The following is a 20,996-nucleotide window of genomic DNA, read 5'->3' as shown; positions in this document are numbered from 1 at the left end:
ACTTACAATCTCCCACTTCCCAAGTAAAGAGAGGTTAAGGACACACCTTAAACCCAGTCAGAACCTCTCCTATGCTAGTTAGTCATGGAGACAGTGAGGGGGCAGTTCTCTGTCATCTTACAATTCCTACAGAAGGGCCAAGTGACTTCTGGAAGTGAATAAACTTAAATATTAATTGCAAGAGTAACAATTTAGATTCTATTCAGTTTCATTCTACTGAGACTTCTTCTTGGAAACTCTGTGAAAACCAGTAAATATCAGTTCATATAAACGGAATGTTACAGGAGTGGAGCTTTAAATATTGAATACAGTTAATAACAATGGCAATATTATTTATCAAATTTGTTATATGCCAGGTCCCAGACTTGGGATTTCACATATGTTATCGTATTTAACACACACACACACATACACACACACACACACACACACACACACACACAAATCCTAGGATGTAGTTTTTCAATATCTTAATGGAGATACTGAAGCTCACAGAGTTTAAGTAATTTTAAAAGATTCCTCCAGCTCCTAAGGTGAGCAGTTGGACTTTAAAGATTTTATGCTTTTCTGTTGGTAACTTTTGAGAGCTTCATTTAAAATTAGTATTTTTTTTTCCTGAGTAAAGTCCTAGAAAATATTCAAAATCTTTGGGGCTGTGATAGTTTGACTCAGCGGGTCACCTTAGTAAGTTGACGCAGTGGCCTTGCTTTCCTTCTCTGTTTGAGCCAAGGCAACAGATGCTGCTTGGAGCAAATGTTCCAGGAGACAGATTCTTCATAATCTGTCATTTTTAAGCCACTCTTTTGCTGTCATCAGTTCTAGTCAGTTCCGGAACTCTGATTTTCCTTTCAAGAATTATTCTGCCAAAATTTGGGAACCTGAGATTATCAGATAGGAAAAAATTTATCTCTAAAGAATATTTTTAAGATAAATCTTTTTGTCTCAAACACTTCAGAAAAAATATGGCTCTAGTAGTGGGTCTCCCTATTAAAGTCAATTTTAACGTTTTTTTGTTTTTTCTTTTTCTTTTTTTTAAAACATCTTTTATTGAGTTATAGTCATTTTACAATGTTATTTCAAATTCCAGTGTAGAGCACAATTTTTCAGTTATACATGAACATACATATATTCATTGTCTCATTTTTTTTCACTGTGAGCTACCACAAGATCTTGTATATATTTCCCTGTGCTGTACAGTATAATCTTGTTTATCTATTCTACATATGCCTGTCAGTATCTACAAATTTTGAACTCTCAGTATATCCCTTCCCACCCACCTTCCCCTTGGCAACCACAAGTTTGTATTCTATGTTCTTGAGCCTGTTTCTGCTTTGTATTTATGTTCTTTTTTTAGATTCCACATATGAGCAATCTCATATGGTATTTTTCTTTCTCTTTCTGACTTACTTCACTTAGAATGACATTCTCCAGGAGCATCCAGTTTGCTGCAAATGGCGTTATGTTGTTGGTTTTTATGGCTGACTAGTATTCCGTTGTATAAATATACCACAGCTTCTTTATCCAGTCATCTGTTGATGGACATTTAGGCTGTTTCCATGTCTTGGCTATTGTAAATAGTGCTGCTATGAACATTGGAGTGCAGGTGTCTTTTTGAAGTAGGGTTCCTTCTGGGTATATGCCCAGGAGCGGGATTCCTGGGTCAAATGGTAAGTCTATTCCTAGTCTTTTGAGGAATCTCCATACTGTTTTCCACAGTGGCTGCACCAAACTGCATTCCCACCAGCAGTGTAGGAGGGTTAATTTTAACATTTTAAAGACTTGAAAAGGGAGAACTATGATTTCAAAATTTTTTTTCAAAAGGATTTAAATTCCTGCCAGCATGGACTATTTTCTACACTCTATCTTTTTCCAATATTACTTTTATGCCTTTTGAGTCTAATTTAGTAGCTTCCTTAAAATGAATGTTTTTATCTGGTCACAGCTCAAGTATTAATTCTTTTCTGGAAGGCAAGCAATATATGAAAATTACAAGAGTGACATCCAGATCACAACTACCCACAAAACCTGCATCTTTAAATTCAGTGATTAATTCTGTTTCATCCTTTGTTTTAACAGCCTCATCAACACTGATGGGTCCTGCTAGGCAGATGGTTCTAAATACTCAGTTTTTTTCCCCCTACAACTCAATATTACAATGTTCTGCAATTTGCCTTATGCATTTAATATTATAATGTTCTGATCTAGAGACAGGCAAACTCTGGCCCACAGGCCAAATCTAAGCCACCACCTGTATTTGTATGGCTCATGAAATTTTAAAATAAGTGCCTAAGCAATAGTCTTCATTTTGCCTCTTGGCCCCCAAAGACTAATATATTTACTATCTGACACTTGATGGAAACATTTTGCTAACTTCTATTCTAATGAATTATAATTTTCTGCTCACATATATTTATGTCAAGTTCCCATTAAGATTTGCTGCAGCCTTATGGAAAATAGTATAGAGATTCCTCAAAAAACTAAGCATAGACTTACAATATGATCCAGTAAGCCCACTCCTGGGCATATATCTGGAGGGAACTATTTTTTGAAAAGATACAGTACCCCAGTGTTCATTGTGGCATTATTTACAATAGCCAAGACATGGAAACAACCTCAATGTCCATTGGCAGATGACTGGATAAAGAAGCTGTGGTATATTTTTACAATGGAATACTATTCAGCCACAAAAAGAATAAAATAATGCCATTTGCAGCAACATGGATAGATCTGGAGATTGTTTTTCTAAGTGAAGTAAGCCAGAAAGAGAAAGAAAAATACCATATAATATGACTTATATGTGGACTCTAAAAAAAAAACCAAATGAACTTATTTACAAAACAGAAACAGACTCACAGGTGTAGAAAACAAACATGATTACCAGGAAGGGAAGCGGGTCAGGAGGGATAAATTGGGAATTAGAGATTTGCAGATACTAACTACTCTATATGAAATAGATAAACAACTAGTTTATACTGTGTAGCACAGGGAACTATATTCAATATCTTGTAGTAACCTATAATAAAAAAGATTATGTATAATTGAAACACTATGCTGTGCACCAGAAATTGACACAACATTGTAAACTGACTATACTTCAATTAAAAAAGAAAAGATTTGGTCTTGACTTAATGCAATTGGGGAAGACTCCAGGGGTGGAGCAGAGGAAAGGTATAACACGTGACCTTGCTGAGTTCTCAGACTCTAACCTGCCGATGTTTGGTCTGTTGCCCATCCCTTCACCTTGTGTGTGTCCCGTGCAGGCCAACCTGGTGGTGCAGGAGAATCGCTACTTGCTGGCCATGCAGGATCTGCAGAAGGCCCAGGCCGAGCTGGACGACAAGCAAGCAGAGCTGGATGTGGTGCAGGCCGAGTATGAGCAGGCCATGACCGAAAAGCAGGTGGCTGTCCTCCGGCACCAGAGGGACTGTCCCACGCCCAACAAATGTCACGTATTTTTCATTAAGAAAACAAAATCTGGCTGTGCACCCTCCTGCCCCCAATGTGTTGGAGTGAACTTGACCTTTCGTCCTTTGGTTGCTTCTTCCCCCTCCATGAGGCTCCAGGAGAGTCCAGCAGCTTATGGAATACAGGGTGGCAGGGGAAGGGTCTCGAGTCTATAGTGCATAGTCATCACTGGTCACCTCACCACCCAGGCATGTGCAGTTCTCAGAGGAGTGTGTGTCTTGCTGCTCTGTGCACAGGGCAGTGCCTTTGGGTGGGGCCCACTTCCTTAGGGACTCTGGACAGCTAGTCACCCTCTGGGATGCTAGGAGAGAGAGGGCTGGAGCCCTATTCACAGAAACCAAGGATTTCTGCACACTCCTCCAGCCAGGCTCGGAGGGAAAGTCTGCATGTCTTTCCTGTGCTTTCAGACCTTTGTTCCTTTCCCTCCCATTTCCCAGTCCCCCAAAGGGAGATTCCCAAAAGCAAAAGCCAGGAGGGGAGGAGCTGGCCATTTTTTCATTTGGCCACATGGGAGTGGGGATGCAGAATTTAGGGGAAATAACTTAATATTAAAAGTATCTTTCAGATGAAAAATTTGTTTTAAAGGTAGGCAGAAATAAGCGATGTGGTCTCATTGTTCCCAACTGGCCTCTTCCTTCTTGGGGAGAAGCAAGCAAACAAACATGGCTGGTGTAGGTGTGCACGTGCACTTTTCAGCTGGGCTTTCGGGTTTTCTGCATTAAGTCTAGTGGGACAGAGAACAGAGTAGATAGACTAGAACAAACCGGAACAAGTATCTTGCTTCTGAAAAACACTGCCTTGTGTTGTTATTACAAACGCAGTTCATGTCCCTTATAGAAAATACACATAAGTAACCCTGGAGATGAAGACTAAAAATATTTTGCTCTTTTTCATTTCATATCTGCACACCTGCCTGCTTTCCATATATTAAAAGTCCATGTAAAACTCTGACAGATAATTCAGTGCATACTGCTTTATAAATTGAATTTTTAATTTAAGGATTTTTTTCTTCATTATAAACATTTCTATAAGATATTTTTAATGGCTTCAGAGTATTCTCGTTCACAATATACCATAACCTATGTAAATAATCCTCCGTTATTAGACATTTATCATATGCATGCTATATATGTAAAATATTACATGAATATATATAAATATTATACATGAATTTCCAGTGGCTGGTCCCAGAGTCACTTTATCCATATCCATTATAACTTCATAAGTATGCATTTTTACAAGTAGACTTAGTAGCTGTCTCTTAAACATAGAGAAATAGAACCATTTGTTTTTAAGAACAAAACTCCAAGGTCAGTGGTGTGTGGAGGTCGGGTTAAAGGCTTTTATTGACAGGGGGAACAGCAGGGAGGGACCTGCTGAGTCAGCGTGGCTGGAATTTGTGAATGAACTTCAGGATTCACAACCTGAAGAAAATCTGAAGTTTCACCTGAAGTGAAAGGAGATGTGGCGTTAGACAAAGCAATAATGATGCTAGAACTTTAACAGGAGAAATATGCCTCATTTTAAAGTCGGAATGTGGATTCCTTTTCATTCTTTTGTGCTATATGGTATCAGTACGTATGCTTGTATTTTATTTCTAATTTTTCTTGGCAGGGAAGTCATAAATGATGCAAATTTCCATTACTTCTCAGTTTATTAACATCTGGGGAGGGTCTGCCCAAGGGCAGAGGGCCCCTCATGAGGAATCCATCCATGTTCCATAGACAGGGCGTAAGAGACAAGCTGAGCTGACACATGGAAATGGAATCGGATGCTTCCTGTGAAATAAATGGCTCCCATGTCTTAGAAAGGCAGATAACATCTAATGTTTTAAAATTATGGTTTTTTAGCCTGACGCTATATTTATCTGAACAAAGTTTTCTTCTGCTTCTGGCTGTTTTTAGACCTTGCTTGAAGATGCAGAGAGGTGCAGACATAAGATGCAGGCGGCTTCTGCACTGATTGGGGGGTTGGCAGGAGAAAAAGAAAGGTGGACGGAGCAAAGTAAAGAGTTTGCTGCACAAACCAAAAGACTTGTAGGTATGTAGATTCCTTTATGAATGAGATCTTGTGTTGACTGTGAGAGGGAGTGAACAAACTTAAGCTTTAATCATCTGGCCAATTAATAATACCTGCTCTGAGCCTGGCTGTAAATACGAATTTTCTTATAAGAATCACTCAAGCTCAATCAAGGCAACAAGCAAAATTTCAGCCAAAGAATATAACCTCCCTCAATTATAGAAAGGACTTATATGGTTAACACCAGGGTATGGACATTTACGTTTAAAGGCTCTTAATGTTGGAAAAAAAATTGAACTATACTAAAGATAACCAACCTAATAACACTAGAATTTGGCTGTGTGTCTTATGAACAATGTCTGTGTAACATCTTCCTTAAAGGTAAGGGTTGGTACAGAACAGACTAAGTCAGATGACCTGGGGATACACTGAGCTGCACCTAGTGGAAGTTTTTGGCTTTAATTCTTACTTATGACCTTACTAACACTGCTAACTGCATTATTTGTATTTTGCCTGTTTTACAAAATCGTTGTTTCTTGCATTATCAAATGCATGACTGAGTCTCTGATAAAATAATGACGAGGCAACTTGAAACAGTAGATCAGGTATATACTTCTGAATGAGACCAATGATTGTGGTAGTGCGACTCTAGATATGGAAAGAAGCAACAAGGGGGACTGTTTTCCTGGATCATGATAGATGAGTAAGACAGATGATCCAGAGAATTTCTGAGTATCAACAGGGCCTGATCCCTGTTAACACTTTTGAGAGGCACGTCAGCAGAATCTTCTGTCTGATCTAGGAGTGAGCCTTCCCAGCACCTTGGGATAAAATTGGTCGTGATATGTCTCCCAAAATATGGTCGAATTTAGGACCAAGGGGGAGCACTGTGAACGAAAAATACTGCCAACTATATCAGTAAACAAAGGATGCTGAAGCCATTAAGTCATCAGCGGGTGCCTCCACCCCCTTGTGAAGACAAGCCTGCAGCCCGGCCCCTGCAGCCACTCACAATGGTGCACCCTGAGGGGACTCAGAATAAGAAAGGACAGGACACTGGCCCTAGATAGCTAGGTGCTTGTCAAAGGAATGAATTCAATGAGCCCAAATGTTTTCTCCCTCCCATACATAGAAAGGCACTAAATTCTGTAACTTGAGATGCCTGGTTTTCTTCAGTTAACAAGTAATCTTTTAATGTTCTGACTCCCTGGTCTTTGTGGTAAAGCTCCTGTATATCCTAGCTCCTCCCCTACCTCTTCTGAACAGTCCCTCAGAGCGACCTGAGAGGCTGTCATCCCAGGCTTGAAGGGGTTTGAATCCTCAGAAACGTCCGCCGAATAAAACATAACTCTCAACTTTTTGGTTGTGCGTTTGTTTCAGTCGACATTAGCAATCAAACCAAGACTCGATTATTTCAGATTCCTCTGTGTGCGTGTGTCCAGCTATTTCAGCAGGGCGAGTGTTGGTCTGGCATCTCGGCAACTCTTGTTAGATGTGTTAATGACCTTGAAAGCTCTCATCAGGTCACTTTTGAATTCTCCTAGGAGTGAATGGTCATGTTGATTAAGGTCGCTTTGAATGAAGGCTCTGTCTTCTGAGGCTTTGCATCCCTTAAACTTGGAAGTCACCCCCTCACATCCCGCAAGAGTCAAAATAATCCAGTGCTTATGTGCTAGCAGCTATTACTCGGCGGACAGTTTGCAGTCTGTTTAACAGTGAACTGAACTACGGCTTATTTGCGACACAGCCACGTGTGGTTACAATTTGGTTTCTGAAATTTAGTTTGAAAGAATAGTTGTCTTTTTTTTTTTCATTTTTAATACTCTGCACAATGACAAGGCTGAGTAAAAAGTATTTCAGTGGTGTTTTGTTTTCCGTCTTAGGGGATGTGTTGTTGGCTACAGCTTTTCTATCTTATTCTGGTCCATTTAACCAAGAATTTCGCAATCTGCTGTTAAACGACTGGCAGAAGGAAATGAAAGCCCGCGAAATTCCATTTGGAGATAATCTAAATCTCAACGAGATGTTGATTGATGCTCCTACAATTAGCGAATGGAACCTCCAAGGCCTGCCAAACGATGACCTGTCCATTCAGAATGGGATTATTGTCACAAAGGCATCTCGCTATCCTTTGTTAATCGATCCACAGACTCAAGGCAAGATCTGGATTAAAAATAAAGAAAGCCGAAATGAACTCCAGGTAATCTGTGTTGGAGTATATTTATGTTACTAATCCATTTTAGTGCCCCAGATCAATGAGTATCTGAGGATAAGGAAATATTTGATATTTAGAAAGAATCTTAAATGTTACTATCTAGATATTAATGTTTGGAAACAATTTCTAAAAAAATTGAATCATTTGCATTTGTGTTGGTCTTTCCTAATGCCATCTTTTAAAGGTTTCAGACTCCAGTTAGGACCTGAGGATCTCCTTGATAAACAGACCAGAGCAGGGTTGTATCACCCCAAGTGAGCAGCACTTTATAAGGACAATTCACCATTCATTATTCCATTATTGTTTGTCACAAGCGTGGTGTTGGTGAGGAAAAGGCAGTGTTGCCACCTAGAGCCTTTATGTGCTTCCCTGTTAGAGGGAGTGATGGTTCGCCAAGGGAGAGAATGCAAACAGTTTACGCTTTCTGTACCATTTCACCAAGTATGGTTCCAAGTAAGGTTCTCTGAAAATCTCAGTATTTGTCTCCTGGTGTAGAATGCTAAGGCACCATTTTCTGTCAGTTGTCTTGTGATCCTGTCTGTCAAGAGCACCTCTTTGGTCCTATTTCTAGGTCACATCTCTAAATCACAAGTACTTCAGAAACCACCTGGAAGACAGTCTTTCTCTTGGAAGGCCCTTGCTTATTGAAGATGTTGGGGAGGAACTAGATCCAGCCCTGGATAATGTTTTGGAGAGAAACTTCATTAAGACTGGGTCCACCTTTAAGGTAGGTTAAGCCAGTAGAGAACAACGTGCAGAGTGATTACCCTGGGACCAGCTAAATGTGGCACAGATGACGGCTTCTCAACAGGCAGCAACTCAAATCTGAGTCAGTGGCAAGAGGCATTTGCTTTTCTCTTCCACACTTCCTGAGTTGGGATTAAAGACTTCAACAGTTGTCCTTTTAGAAATGTCTACTTCACTTGTGTAATAAAGTCTGACTCCATTTTGATGTTTGACCACGGGCAGTTTTCAAGCCTCATCATGCCCCTCTCCCCTCCATCCCCAGTCTTGGCAAGATGATAAGAAAACCTGGATCCTTTCTCCTTTGATACTTGTGGGAAATTCAAACCATGCAACCCCTGTTCACGCCCATGTGTGGGAATCCTCATCCCAGCCCAATCCACTAACCACCGTTAAAAACCTAAAATAGCTGCCCTTCTGTACTCTCTCAAGCAATTTTTCAGAGCTGCTTAGGACCTAATATCCCCCGAGAAGCTCCTGTGAGTAATAAACCTTTTCGTTCTCTCTTGATGCGTGTGTGACATCATCAGTCTTGACTTCTGAACCAAGTTATGGGTGGGGTATCCATCTCACTCTGCAATATGATCATTGCAATTTTGGTGGTAAGTTCTATCTTGATTGTATGGTGTATATTGAGCTTCCTCCCTTCCTTCTGTCCTCGTGGCTTGAAGCCCTGTGAATGCCTAATGACCATTTCTTCTTTAGTATACAAATGATCTCCAGGTACATAGCCGTTTAAAGGAATACTGGATCCTATACAGAAAGGACTTGGTGAGATATCTCTATTTTATTACTTTTAACTTTCTTTTTCACAAAAAAGGTGAAAGTCAGTGACAAAGAGGTAGATGTGATGGATGGCTTCAGACTCTACATCACCACCAAGTTGCCTAATCCAGCCTACACCCCTGAAATAAGTGCACGAACGTCCATCATCGACTTCACTGTCACCATGAAAGGTCTGGAAGACCAGTTACTGGGGAGAGTCATTCTCACGGAGAAGCAGGTGAGTGAAGTATGGCCACCCCCTTTTCTGCATCGTGTTGTGATTCTTTCACTGATGAAAATAATATAGTAAAGGTGGTAACAGGATTGAGTTCTCCCCTTTAATTCCTATATTTTTTCCATTATATATTTCCAAGTGTCTTGGATAACCACTAACCAATTATCTACCCAGTAGGTTTCATCTGCATCTCATAAATCACATAAATCATTAATTGGTTTTATATAGAGGAATGATGTAACTCTGACACTATTATTCTCATTTTCAGCTTCATTGTTCTGGTTTTATATTACTTTATTTTTCTGAAGTTTGTTCTATTAGTAGCTCTAGTCACCTGTTGACTTTTAGCTTTCTAGCACACGGTTAGGTTTTTCTTTCGTTTGATTCATTACTATGCTTTTGGAATATAAAAATGACAACTTAAAACATTGTACTCAGGTGACACAGCATTGCCAATTCTGATTTGTTATCTCAGAGAGAGCTCTGTGCAGGAAGCTTGTGAAGCCAGATTTCACTCTGCACTTGTGGAAGCTACTGGCTTAATTATGCTCTAAGCATAACTCCATGTCTGTTTTCTCTCCCTGAAAAATGTCCAATAATTTATAAACTTCCTTGTTCTAAGTCAGCATCTCTCTAGGGAACATTTGAGTCTTAAGGAAAAAAATCTAGAGGATTTTAATAGAACTGCTTTGGGGATACTGCATGAACTCTGAGTGGCTATTGATTTTTTTTCCTGGGCTCAATAGCAATGAGGAGGTTACTTTACTTTATGCCCCCCTTCTACACTGACCTAGAGATTTATTTAGGTTAAAACTACTGGCCCAAATCTTTGGACTCTGTCCCTCCCAGTGTTGTTACCTTTTCTGTAGGTCATACCGTGCTTGCTTTTCTGAGCTCTTCCTTATGTTTCTTTCTCTCTCTCTCCTTCCCCTCTTCCTTTTTTGAATCATCTCTTTTTATTTTTAAATTTATTGTACATAAATCACAGAGTTATACACTTGGAAGTTGACTAAGAGTATTTAATCCAGCTTCATAAATTCACATGGTTGGTGACCTCAGTGTGGCAGGGACGGATGCTGGAGTTCCCACCACAGACTGGCTATCGAAGTAGTCCCAGCCTTCCAGATATGTGCTGGTTTGTTTTTGGAGGGTCAGTCGAGGTGGTTGAGGAAGTTTAGCCCTGCCACACCCTTTCTTCAGGAAGGACTGGGATTCTTGATCAACAGCAAGTCATGGTAAGATGGGGAATCCCTCAGAATCTTCGGGGCAGCGTCCATCCCTCATCTCTCAGGCTCTGCTTTCCCTCTGGTGGTGGCTTCAGGGAGATAAGGGACTTTGATGGCAGTTTGAATAATATCCTTGCCCTTGGTTTTCTTTCTGTTCAGCTGAGATGAATACAGTCTCTTTGGAAAAAATAATTTGGCCTCCCAGAGTTTTGGTTGCCACAAAACAAAACAACAGGTCCGGGACTGAGCCGTAACTGTTGCAGCAGAGGTTAAAGATGGACTGAGGAGCTCTCTGAGCTCCTTTGAAAAGATTTTGAACAGCCTTGAAAAGCCAGTGTGGATCCCAGGCCAGACCTTTTTTTTTTAATATCCTAGCAAACTTGAGTGTCTTGAGAAATTTTAAAATTACCATCGTTTTATTATCAGACTTCATTCCAGACTCACAGTAAATAATTCTTAGCAAAGTGTGGGCAGAGTGACATGATACTCTCTTAGAGTAACAGAGGGTCATCCTGCCCGAAATCGTGTTATAATACAACATGTAACCTGCATTTTCTTTTCTCCGAATCAAAGACTCACGCAAAAGGTGAGCTGCTGGATGTCAGTTTGATGGTTTTACGTAGTATTCTTCCTGCCAGCAGATTTTCTGTTTTGGAGCATCTGTTCTGCCCACCATACTCCCGAATCAGCCCACAGTGAGGAATCTTTTCAGCCTGGGTGGTGGCAAGTGAGTCTGAGTTGATCTCTGGTGCTTTCAGGGCATTTCTGATCATCTGGTGACTTGGTTGGAAAGAGCCTATGTCTTTGCCTATGGACTCAGATATGGAAACAAATTTTTTTTTTAAGTCCAAATTGTCCCCTTGACTTCAGTGACAATGCAGTCTCTCTGACCGTGATTACTTCTTAGGTGACTGTAAATATAAACTATCAACATAAAATGTCATTGGGTGAAGTCGGGGCTATTGGAAGCTAGGAAGAACCCACAGATGGGAGGCTGATATTGGAAAGCATCTAAGAAACTCCCCAAAAGTGGGGCTGACGTAAGTGGTGAACATCCTGTCAGGATGAGTTACGCCTTCACTGCTCTGTTGATTCTTCTGGTGAAAGGCGGCTTAGAACAGTAAATTAGGATGCAAGGGAAAGGCTGCTCTCCTCTGGAGTTCATAAATTCACCAGCCGCCCAGTGTCCTGGGAATCCAGGCAGTGAGGAGCCTCCTTGTCACACAGGATCTGGTCTCATGAATGCTCAGCTGTACAGCCTGCTGGACCCTCCGATTTGTTTGCTTCAGAAACAAATGGAAACCTCAGAGCATACGAATGCAAGGACGGCAGATCTTCAGCTGGCTTTGTACTTTTCTGTGTGCTTCAAGGCAGTCATTTTAAATGCCTGGGCTGTTGCCAAGTTCACATCAAGGTCATATTCAGTTGTTGACTTGATGTACCTGGGAGTAGATTTAGACAGCCTGCTGTTGTCACCCGAAGGGTGTGTGGTGAGACCGTTTTAAACAGGCAGCAAACCAGTGGCCCTTCAGAAACTTTCCTTTAAAGAAACCCAGTCTCTTAGGGTCACTCTCACTTTGATCCTAGAGAACAAGACAGAATCTCAAAGAGAGCTATGTACTATTAGGGAAAAAATACTAATATTGACTAATAGCTACTGGTCACAGAATACAAGGCCTCAAGTCTCATCATTGTTCAGAATTTTGGTTGAGTGAACAGATGTGTGATTTATTTCCTTTGGAGCTGGAAGGACCTGTACTCGGTGGAACTGACATGGGAAGTAATTTAGTAAGACACCAAACAGGCATTGTTATCACCGGCTCACTGGTGGTGGAGGAAAAAAAAATGTTTCTGAGTTTTGTTGTTTAATCTTTCTATTTTAATTAAGGTAAAGAAGAGAAAGAATCTTCAGGAATGAAAGCCTGGCTGATAATTTTAAAATGAGAGCTCTGGAAGGCTGTCATCTGCTTTAAAAATGATGAAGTTTATGTGCACAAAGAATTTTAGTTTTTGTTTGTACCTTCATGAGCCACTTAATTTTGATCATTTAATTAATTAGTAGTACATTTCATGAAATTTTATGGAATCACTGCTGCATTTTCTTACTCAGTTCGGCGATACTTTGCACATTATCACAGTTCTGTAAAATTTTTATGTTTTAGCCTTAGTATATACAATCCATAGCACAAATGTTTACTGTTCTGTGTGTGTGTGTGTATTGAGATACTCCCTTTTGTGGGCAAAATGCTTATAGACAAAGTTATTTTGATTAATTTTGTCTCTTAATTTCTTAATATTAATTTAGAAAAGAATGATCCTATATATTATGGAGCTAAAGTTGTAATTCAACAGAAATGTGTTTAAATCAGTTATACAAATGAAAATATGCCGAAAACTTTACTCCAAACTAGGTTTTCCATTTTAAAATCTCAAATAAAAAGCAAATAGCAATTTTTCTGTTTTCTTTCAGAGATCACTTTCTTTGTCCCGTAACTGTTGTCCTATTCTAGGGTCTGGCTGCTGGTGTACTATTTAATAGTTTGTTTTCATAATCCAAAATATTATCTTAAGTTGTAGTATTTACTTTAGAGTATATTATTTCATCAGTTTCAAACTATGGGGGAAATTTACTTCTTAGCCTTATTTTAATCCTTTGGGAATATACGCGTTACATTTATTGAAAGTTTTATTTAATTAGTGTTGTTAACAATGATATTAAATTGACCACAATCATCTCAATAATATTCAAGCTTTTACTTATTATCTTTAAAATCAGAAATGGAATAATTTGCACCTTATTGTATGCATCACTGATAACTGTTCATTTTACTAATAATGGTTTTCATAAGCAACGTGGAGGCACGATTTTAGTCTCAGTCCCATAGCTCTCAGCGAGAGATGAGATTGGAAATACAGGTTGTAACAGGTTTTACAAACTATGTTGAAAATTTTAGACCTTTCCAAATAGTTAAGGGAGATCCCTCAGTGACTGGGAGCAGAAAAGGGGGTGATGGCAGAGCAAAGGGTCTGCGGGGAGACCAGTTATGATTAAAGAAGTAATTAAAGACAACATTAGGGCAATTGCTGTGTAATTGGAACAAATGGAGAGAAGAAAGATGATTATGTTGGAAGGCTCAATAAGACTTGGTGCAGTTTTGGGATTTGACAGCCCATGGTCTTGTTTCCAGCAGACATGAAAGCATGTGCAAGATTAGAAGGTTCTCCTTTTTTAAAAATCCCTTTTCAGCTACTTCATTGTGCTTTTATGATGATATGTGAAATTCTAAAGTATGATTTATTTTGTGCCAACTTATAATTTTATTTTTCAAACTACTCATTTCCAAATAAATATTGTAATACATCTGAAAATACATGCTGGAAACGAATCAAGGGAGGGGATGAAGAGATGTATTCTGAGCAGCTATCATGATCCAGTCACTGGTTTCAGCTGCTTGGCTAGTGATATCCTCACAATCACTCTCTGAGCTGTTTTTATGTCCACTTTGCAGATGAAGAAACTGAGGCTTATAGACTTGTGTAGCTAATAAGTCCTGGGAGTTAGGATTCAGACATATCTTCCTGATGTCAAAATCCTCCCTCTTCCCACTGCTTTACTTTCCTTCCCTTACCTGTTCAACCAACGGTTATTAACTGGTTGGAATAATGCTTATTAAATGGCTTTTAAAACAGAGGCCAATACTCTTTGTGTTCATGCGATTTTGTCACCACAACCTTTATTTTTAACTTCATGGTTTTCAGTTACAAAGGGAGAATTTTCATATTTGTATTTCCAGCATTAAGACATGACTAGATTTTTGAGTTCACCATATATTTCAGTTTATCAGTTTGAGAATGGGTATAGCCTTTAATCGTTCACTCCACAATATTAATGGAGAGCCTACTACGTATGAGGCATTCTGCTAAGAGTTGGAGAATGTGTCAGTGAACTCCAAAATCCTTGGAGTGTAACTATTAAATTATGTCTTATGTTAGAAAGTAAGTAAATAATCATTGCAATTAATGAGTAGTCCTCTTATGTCTTATATTATTTCATATGATTCATCACTGCATTTAACTTTAGATTTCTAGTTTTCTCAGTAGGGAGTCGGATCTACAAAACCTGCTGAGCCATATCCAGAATACCTGATTGAGATTTATCTTTCTGAAGCTTTACTCTAGCCATGTGAGCTTGGTACCACGTGTGCGGGTAGCTGCCCAATAGGATCTACCCACTAATGCCTACCTTTCTCTTCAAAATTTTAAATACTATTTACTCATTGCCTTTTCCTGTTTTAATTCTTTTATGAGCTTCAAGTCTCTCATAAAACAATGTGACTCATGAATGCACAATTTGACTTGGTGCCAGAAGCATATTTTCTTTGTTGTCTCCCAGCCTCTGGGCTTCCTGCTGCCTTTGGCTTGTTCAGTGTCATGGCCATTTCTTCCTTCCCCCACCCTCACCAACCCCATCGTTTCTTTCCTTCTCTTTCACTGTCTCCCCCTCTCCAAACTACCAAGTGAAAAAGGTGGCCAGTAAGGACAATAATCTTCCAAAGCCATTCTCTCCCCAGTTATCCATAAAGGTCTTGCAGGAAAGAGTCAGAGCTTCACTTCTCTTGGTGAGAACAGCATCTTTTCAGGTCAAGATGATTTTTCAATTTAAATGTACCTGCAGTAGCAGCACAGTTTGCTTGCCTAACTTTTTGGACACTTGCTTGTCACAGAATTGGGTACTATTTCAACAAGCAAGTTGAAAATAATCACATTCAAACAACAGCAGAAATCAAATAGGGGTAAATGTATTTAATCCGAGACACATATACTTGTCTTCAAATATATTTCAGTTTCAAAACAGGAGTAAATATAATCACAAAAGTCACTTAAAAATGATTTGACTTTAGGAAATAAATAGATAGTAAAGGGGATATTGGTAATTTTTTTTAAAGCAAATTTTACATTCTTTGCCACCAATTTTTTCCTCCATTAATTCTCCTCTTATTTTGGTGTCTGTATTTCCCTCAGTCAAATATGGTGACTACAGTACAGAAGCTTGAGAGTAGCCCCATAGGTTAACTTTTCAAGAAATGGCCAAACAATAGTTGTTAATTAAGGAGGAAAATATATTTATGCAAATTGACAGGAACTGGAGAAAGAAAGAACTCGTCTCATGGAAGACGTAACTGCAAACAAAAGGAGGATGAAGGAGCTCGAAGATAATTTGCTTTACCGGCTGACGAGTACCCAGGGGTCCCTGGTGGAAGATGAGAGTCTCATCGTTGTGCTAAGTAACACAAAAAAGACAGCCGAGGAGGTGACACAGAAGCTGGAAATTTCGGCCGAGACAGAAATTCAAATTAACTCAGCCCGGGAGGAATACAGACCTGGTGAGTTTGGTAATGAAAGACAAATGTCGCAGGAAAATGAAGCAAGAAATGAGAATTAGAGGAATTGAAGTAAGGAAGGATGTTATGTAAATGATGATGCAAAGTGAAGTGGCTATTTGTTTTGTCGCTTTTCTTTGGGAAATATTCAGTAAAAGATGAAGACGTTTTTTGATGGTGCAGATTTTCTAGGTGTTTATAATTCATGTTAGTTGACAAATTCTTTAAGGTTCCTGCGAACTTATTTTTAAACTAGAAATTAAAGAGGAGAATTTTTAAAGGATATCCAACTACAAACTAGTGAAGTTGAGGAATCCATGCTGCATTTGTGGGCTGTTCTCTAGTTTATCATTTGGTAACCATAAGCCTGTATGTTTTGATTGTAGCCTTGTATTAGTTCTCTGGTCTCATGGGAACTCGTCAGCCTTATCTACCAATTAGCAAATCGTTATTGTTTGTGGGTTACAAAAGGAACCTGCTAAAAGACTTCCATTTCCTTTGGTAATTTATCATTCCTCCTGGAAAAATAATCGAAACAATATCTGCTAGTGGAGAGTCAACGGCGTCATATTTACGATGCCTTGATTTGCCAACTTGAGGCCAAGGTTATTCAGGGCTTCTTCATGGAGCATAAGAAGGAGGTCCTTACAACGCCTACACACACAATCTGCTGGGTGTTATAACCTGTGCTATCCCATTGGTTGTCTTTTCTATCTATGAAAAAATGTAATAAAATATATTTATAAGGGATCTAGAGATTCTAAAAAGGAAAGTATCATTTAATGAACACAAATAGCAGACTCCCTGTCCCAAGCTTATAAAGAAGAATTAAATATATATGATGAACGTTGCTCTAGACTCTCATTGCTGGTAGACGGTCATTGAAAAGACATAAAAATAAAACTTGTTTTCATTTAGGCTTCAGACTGCTCTGTGCACAGGTCATTTATTTTCCACGCTCGTAGTGACAGCAACCTTGCTCTTTGTCTTTTCAGTCGCTACACGAGGCAGCATCCTCTACTTCCTCATCACGGAGATGCGCTTGGTTAATGAGATGTATCAGACTTCGCTCCGCCAGTTTCTTGGCTTGTTTGACCTTTCCTTAGCCAGGTACGTCTGTACTCAGGAAGCCAAGCTGAATTCTTTATCTGTGGGCTAGGATGATGACCTTACATTGATAACATCTTTTCCCTTTGCTACTAAGATTCTTTTTTTTTTTTTTTAATATCAGATGAGCATAATTACCAGTGTGTTAACAAATCATTCTCATTTGTCATTTTATGCTCAGAGAAAGCTCTACCAACTATTCATTGACTGATTGATTCCTTTGGTTTCCCCTGTTTCTGCTAAACAAGAAAATTACCAAGACGTTGTTGTGAGTGATAATGCCCCGTGGGTAAAACTGATTCAGACAAAAATGTGGAGGATTCTGTTACATTAGTTCATGTTGAGAAAATGCTTGTTATTTTAGATTTAGGAGGCTTACTCTAGATGTGTAAAAAGTAAGAATTGGTCCTCCAGAGTTACTTATTTTACGTTAAAGATGTTGTTTTTAGGGACAATTGAAAATGCTTGTTATTTTAGATTTAGGAGGCTTACTCTAGATGTGTAAAAAGTAAGAATTGGTCCTCCAGAGTTACTTATTTTACGTTAAAGATGTTGTTTTTAGGGACAATTGAAAAGGGCGATGGGATAAGCCTGACTGAAGTGTTCTGTTTTCCAGGTCTGTCAAAAGCCCAATCACAAGCAAGAGGATCGCTAATATTATCGAACACATGACCTACGAGGTTTACAAGTACACAGCCCGGGGATTGTACGAGGAGCACAAATTCCTGTTCACCTTGCTGCTTACCCTAAAGATCGACATCCAGAGGAACCGAGTCAAGCACGAAGAGTTTCTCACCCTTATTAAAGGTCAGTATAAGAACAGGAAGCGCTGTGCACAGGTGCAGATGTAGGAATCATTGTGAAGGTCCTGTGCAGTTTTTTTTTTTTTTTTTTTTTTTGGCAATGGCAGTTTTCCTTGCATCTCATTGAAGATCACATTTATGTGAGATCTTTTATTTGTTCATTTATTGCATGAATATTTATTGAAAACATACTGTGTGCTGGCACACGGAATAGGTACTTGGGACAGATAATAAACAATAGTAAATTGTGTAGTACGTAGAAAAGTGGTAAGCACTATGGGAAAAAACAGAGAAAGGGAGATGGGGGAGCGTTACAGGATGTGTGCAAGGGGGAGGTTTAACATTTTAAATGAGATTTTTAGTGGGGTCTCTAGTTGGGTAGGACTCCCAAGACATGGACAGGTGAGCCAAGGCCTGAAGGAGCAGGGGATGCGGGTCCTGGGGCATTTAGAGGAAGTTTGAAGGATGAGGAGATGGCATCAAGGGCTCAGAGCCTGGTGTGATGGAGGCAAAGCCAGGCAACCAGGGGGGCTGGAGCAGAGCGGGTAAGGTGACCGTGCCACGCATGCCCTGAATGTTTCCTCTGTATCTGTTGTGACATCACTCACAGACGGGTCCCCTGTGCCCCTGGAACAAGACGGCCCTGTGGAAGGCTGGGAAACCTATATTTACTAACACATTCTTGAAAGTCTGGACAAAAAACTATTTAAAATAACCGTGGAAATGATGCTGGGGTCGAAACGGTTTTATATACTATATCTTTCTTTTTTAAAAACTTTTATTGAAGTATAGTTGATTTACAGTATTTCTTTCAAGTGTATAGCCAATTGATTTAGTTATACATATACATGCATATATATATATATATTTTCTTTTCAGATTCTTTCCATTATTTTACAAGAAATTGAATAGAGTTCCAGGTCTATCTTTAAAGATAAGACACAACTTTATCTTCAGAGTGGGGTGGATTTTCACGATTTCACCTGGAGAGTAGATTTGCAGAGGAACTTGAAGAGGACCCTGGTCGGGGCAGAAGGGAAGGGCACACGTGGGGGTGTATAGGTCGGAGTCCTACTTACACATATTCATGTTCATATACATAGGCCTGTGCATATATATATCTTATAGCAGCAACAAAGACTCATTCAGTTACACTTGAAAATTTAGAAATGTATGATCTGTGGCAGATTTCTTTCTCTATTCTTTGTGTTTAGCCCTCAAACCTTTGCTCCTTGGGTTTCTTTATTTTCCCAGTTTCCTAAATCAGAGCACGGGGAAGATGAATGGTCTGGAGAGACATCCCCTTAGATAGACATGCAGGTGTAGGGGTTGCCTTCTCCCTTCAGTGAGTCTTCATACATCACTAATTCCTGGCCTCAGTGGGTCTGGTCCTCCAGCTGGTGGGGCTTCCCATGGGAAAGCTGTGCCTGACCTCCTCAATTCAGGCATGGGAGCCATCTCCCCATGGAAATGACATTGGACATAGCATCCTGGACTGGTTGAAATATTGTAAATTACGTTATAGTTTGGCATGATGATATCAAACATGGTATTTAGGCTTAGGAAGACTTGAAGGGAAAAGAGCGGCTTTGCCTCTTTCTGGATGAACGGTCTTAAGCAGGTGACAGCCTTCTCGAGCTTCAGTTGCCTCCACTATAAAACAAGGGTAGTCAAATATACGTAATAGGATTATTGAGAATTCACACAACTTACACAAACCCTGGCAGATGGAATATGGTCAGCAAGTGACAGATTATATCAGCTTTAGTTTTTTAGTTTATTTTACTTGGTCTGAGGCTTGCATGGGTTGGACTGGTTTTCGTGGGCCTTTGGCATTCAACAGCTGGTTTTTGTACTGCTTTAAGACACAGTTTCATAAGATTTCCTTTTGCTAATTATGTTGGTGAGAGCTGCCCAATGGCATGATCCCTCTGTAGGAACTTTAAAATCACTTGTTTGAAAATGTTATTTAGCTAGCAACAGTGTTTAGATACTGGTCTCAATTAATTTACTCATCTCTGGATGGGAAAGGATGAGCCTAGATGACTTTCTAAATCTGTCTTAGCTATGCCACTCTATGACTGCATGGTATAACTTGTATAAATCTTTCATTAAAAGCATGTATCATTTTTACAAAGAATTATGATAAAGATTTAAATCTACTTTTCCCCAGAGTGAGGGTTTGAGGGTTTGAAGGGACTGGCATAATTCTCAATCATGTTGATAATTTATTTTGAATTATCCCCATCCCAGCTGTTCGTTCAGCAGGAGTCCATCTAATCTGGTGTCATATTATCCAGGAATATGTCCCTCCTCCTCCTCCTGCCCATTACAATAGTCTTTGTGGCCCATTGTACACTTTTGAGGCAGACAAGATAATCATGACCTCGTTACCCTCTACTAAGTAATGAATAATGCTTTGGCTGCAAGGAACATCCTTTCTTTCCCATGAATAGCTTTTCCCTAACTCTGTGGTGAATACCTTATTCTTTTCAGTTGGTCAGAAAATGGGCAGTTTCCTTGGAAATTGGTGTGACATTTTTCAACACAGTGCCATTGTCTTTAACTGCTCCCTGGTGTTCAAGCAATCTGTTTTGATTTTATGAGTTAATATTTTCATTGAATTGGCTTCCCTTACCTTTTGTTCCGCTTACCTTGGAAGTATACTAAGATAGATTTGGCAAAAGACAGCAATTTAGTGGGGTCCATGGTATCTAAATAAAGTAGAGATTGGCTCGATAAATATCTTGAGCATTATCATTTGTTTATGACCTGCTCTGTTCCAAAAAATAGTGTAGCCAAATGGATTGGTTACATCCTTTTATGAATTATGCTTAGAGCATATTTTCTGTGAAACATTTTAATAGATGTTATTTATTAAATAGTGTATTTCATCCTGTAGAAGACTTGCTAACTCTTTCTTTGACTTAAAATATGATTTTTCTGAGATGGGCAGCAACAACATTTTAAGGTGTCATTTATTTTATAGTGTTGTGAGAGTTATGGGAGTTACATGAGCTTGGGTAAATCATCAGG

At 39.4% G+C, this 20,996-nt stretch overlaps 1 protein-coding gene across 1 annotated transcript in view; it reads left to right on the top strand.

Moving 5' to 3' along the window:
* DNAH5 (dynein axonemal heavy chain 5) overlaps positions 1-20,996 on the top strand; it is a 236,785-nt gene that overhangs the window by 185,738 nt on the left and 30,051 nt on the right. The window contains exons 61-68 of the mRNA XM_064479570.1: positions 3,261-3,398; positions 5,370-5,505; positions 7,368-7,684; positions 8,271-8,426; positions 9,264-9,446; positions 15,810-16,053; positions 17,046-17,160; positions 17,774-17,964. Coding sequence (XP_064335640.1) covers positions 3,261-3,398; positions 5,370-5,505; positions 7,368-7,684; positions 8,271-8,426; positions 9,264-9,446; positions 15,810-16,053; positions 17,046-17,160; positions 17,774-17,964 — 1,480 coding nt within the window. The remainder of the gene's footprint in view (positions 1-3,260; positions 3,399-5,369; positions 5,506-7,367; positions 7,685-8,270; positions 8,427-9,263; positions 9,447-15,809; positions 16,054-17,045; positions 17,161-17,773; positions 17,965-20,996) is intronic.

This window comes from Camelus dromedarius, chromosome 3, assembly GCF_036321535.1.
Source record: "Camelus dromedarius isolate mCamDro1 chromosome 3, mCamDro1.pat, whole genome shotgun sequence".
NCBI classification, from domain to species: Eukaryota; Metazoa; Chordata; class Mammalia; order Artiodactyla; family Camelidae; genus Camelus; species Camelus dromedarius.
The sequence above is the reverse complement of the archived record's forward strand: the minus strand, read 5'-3'. Positions and strand labels throughout refer to the sequence as shown.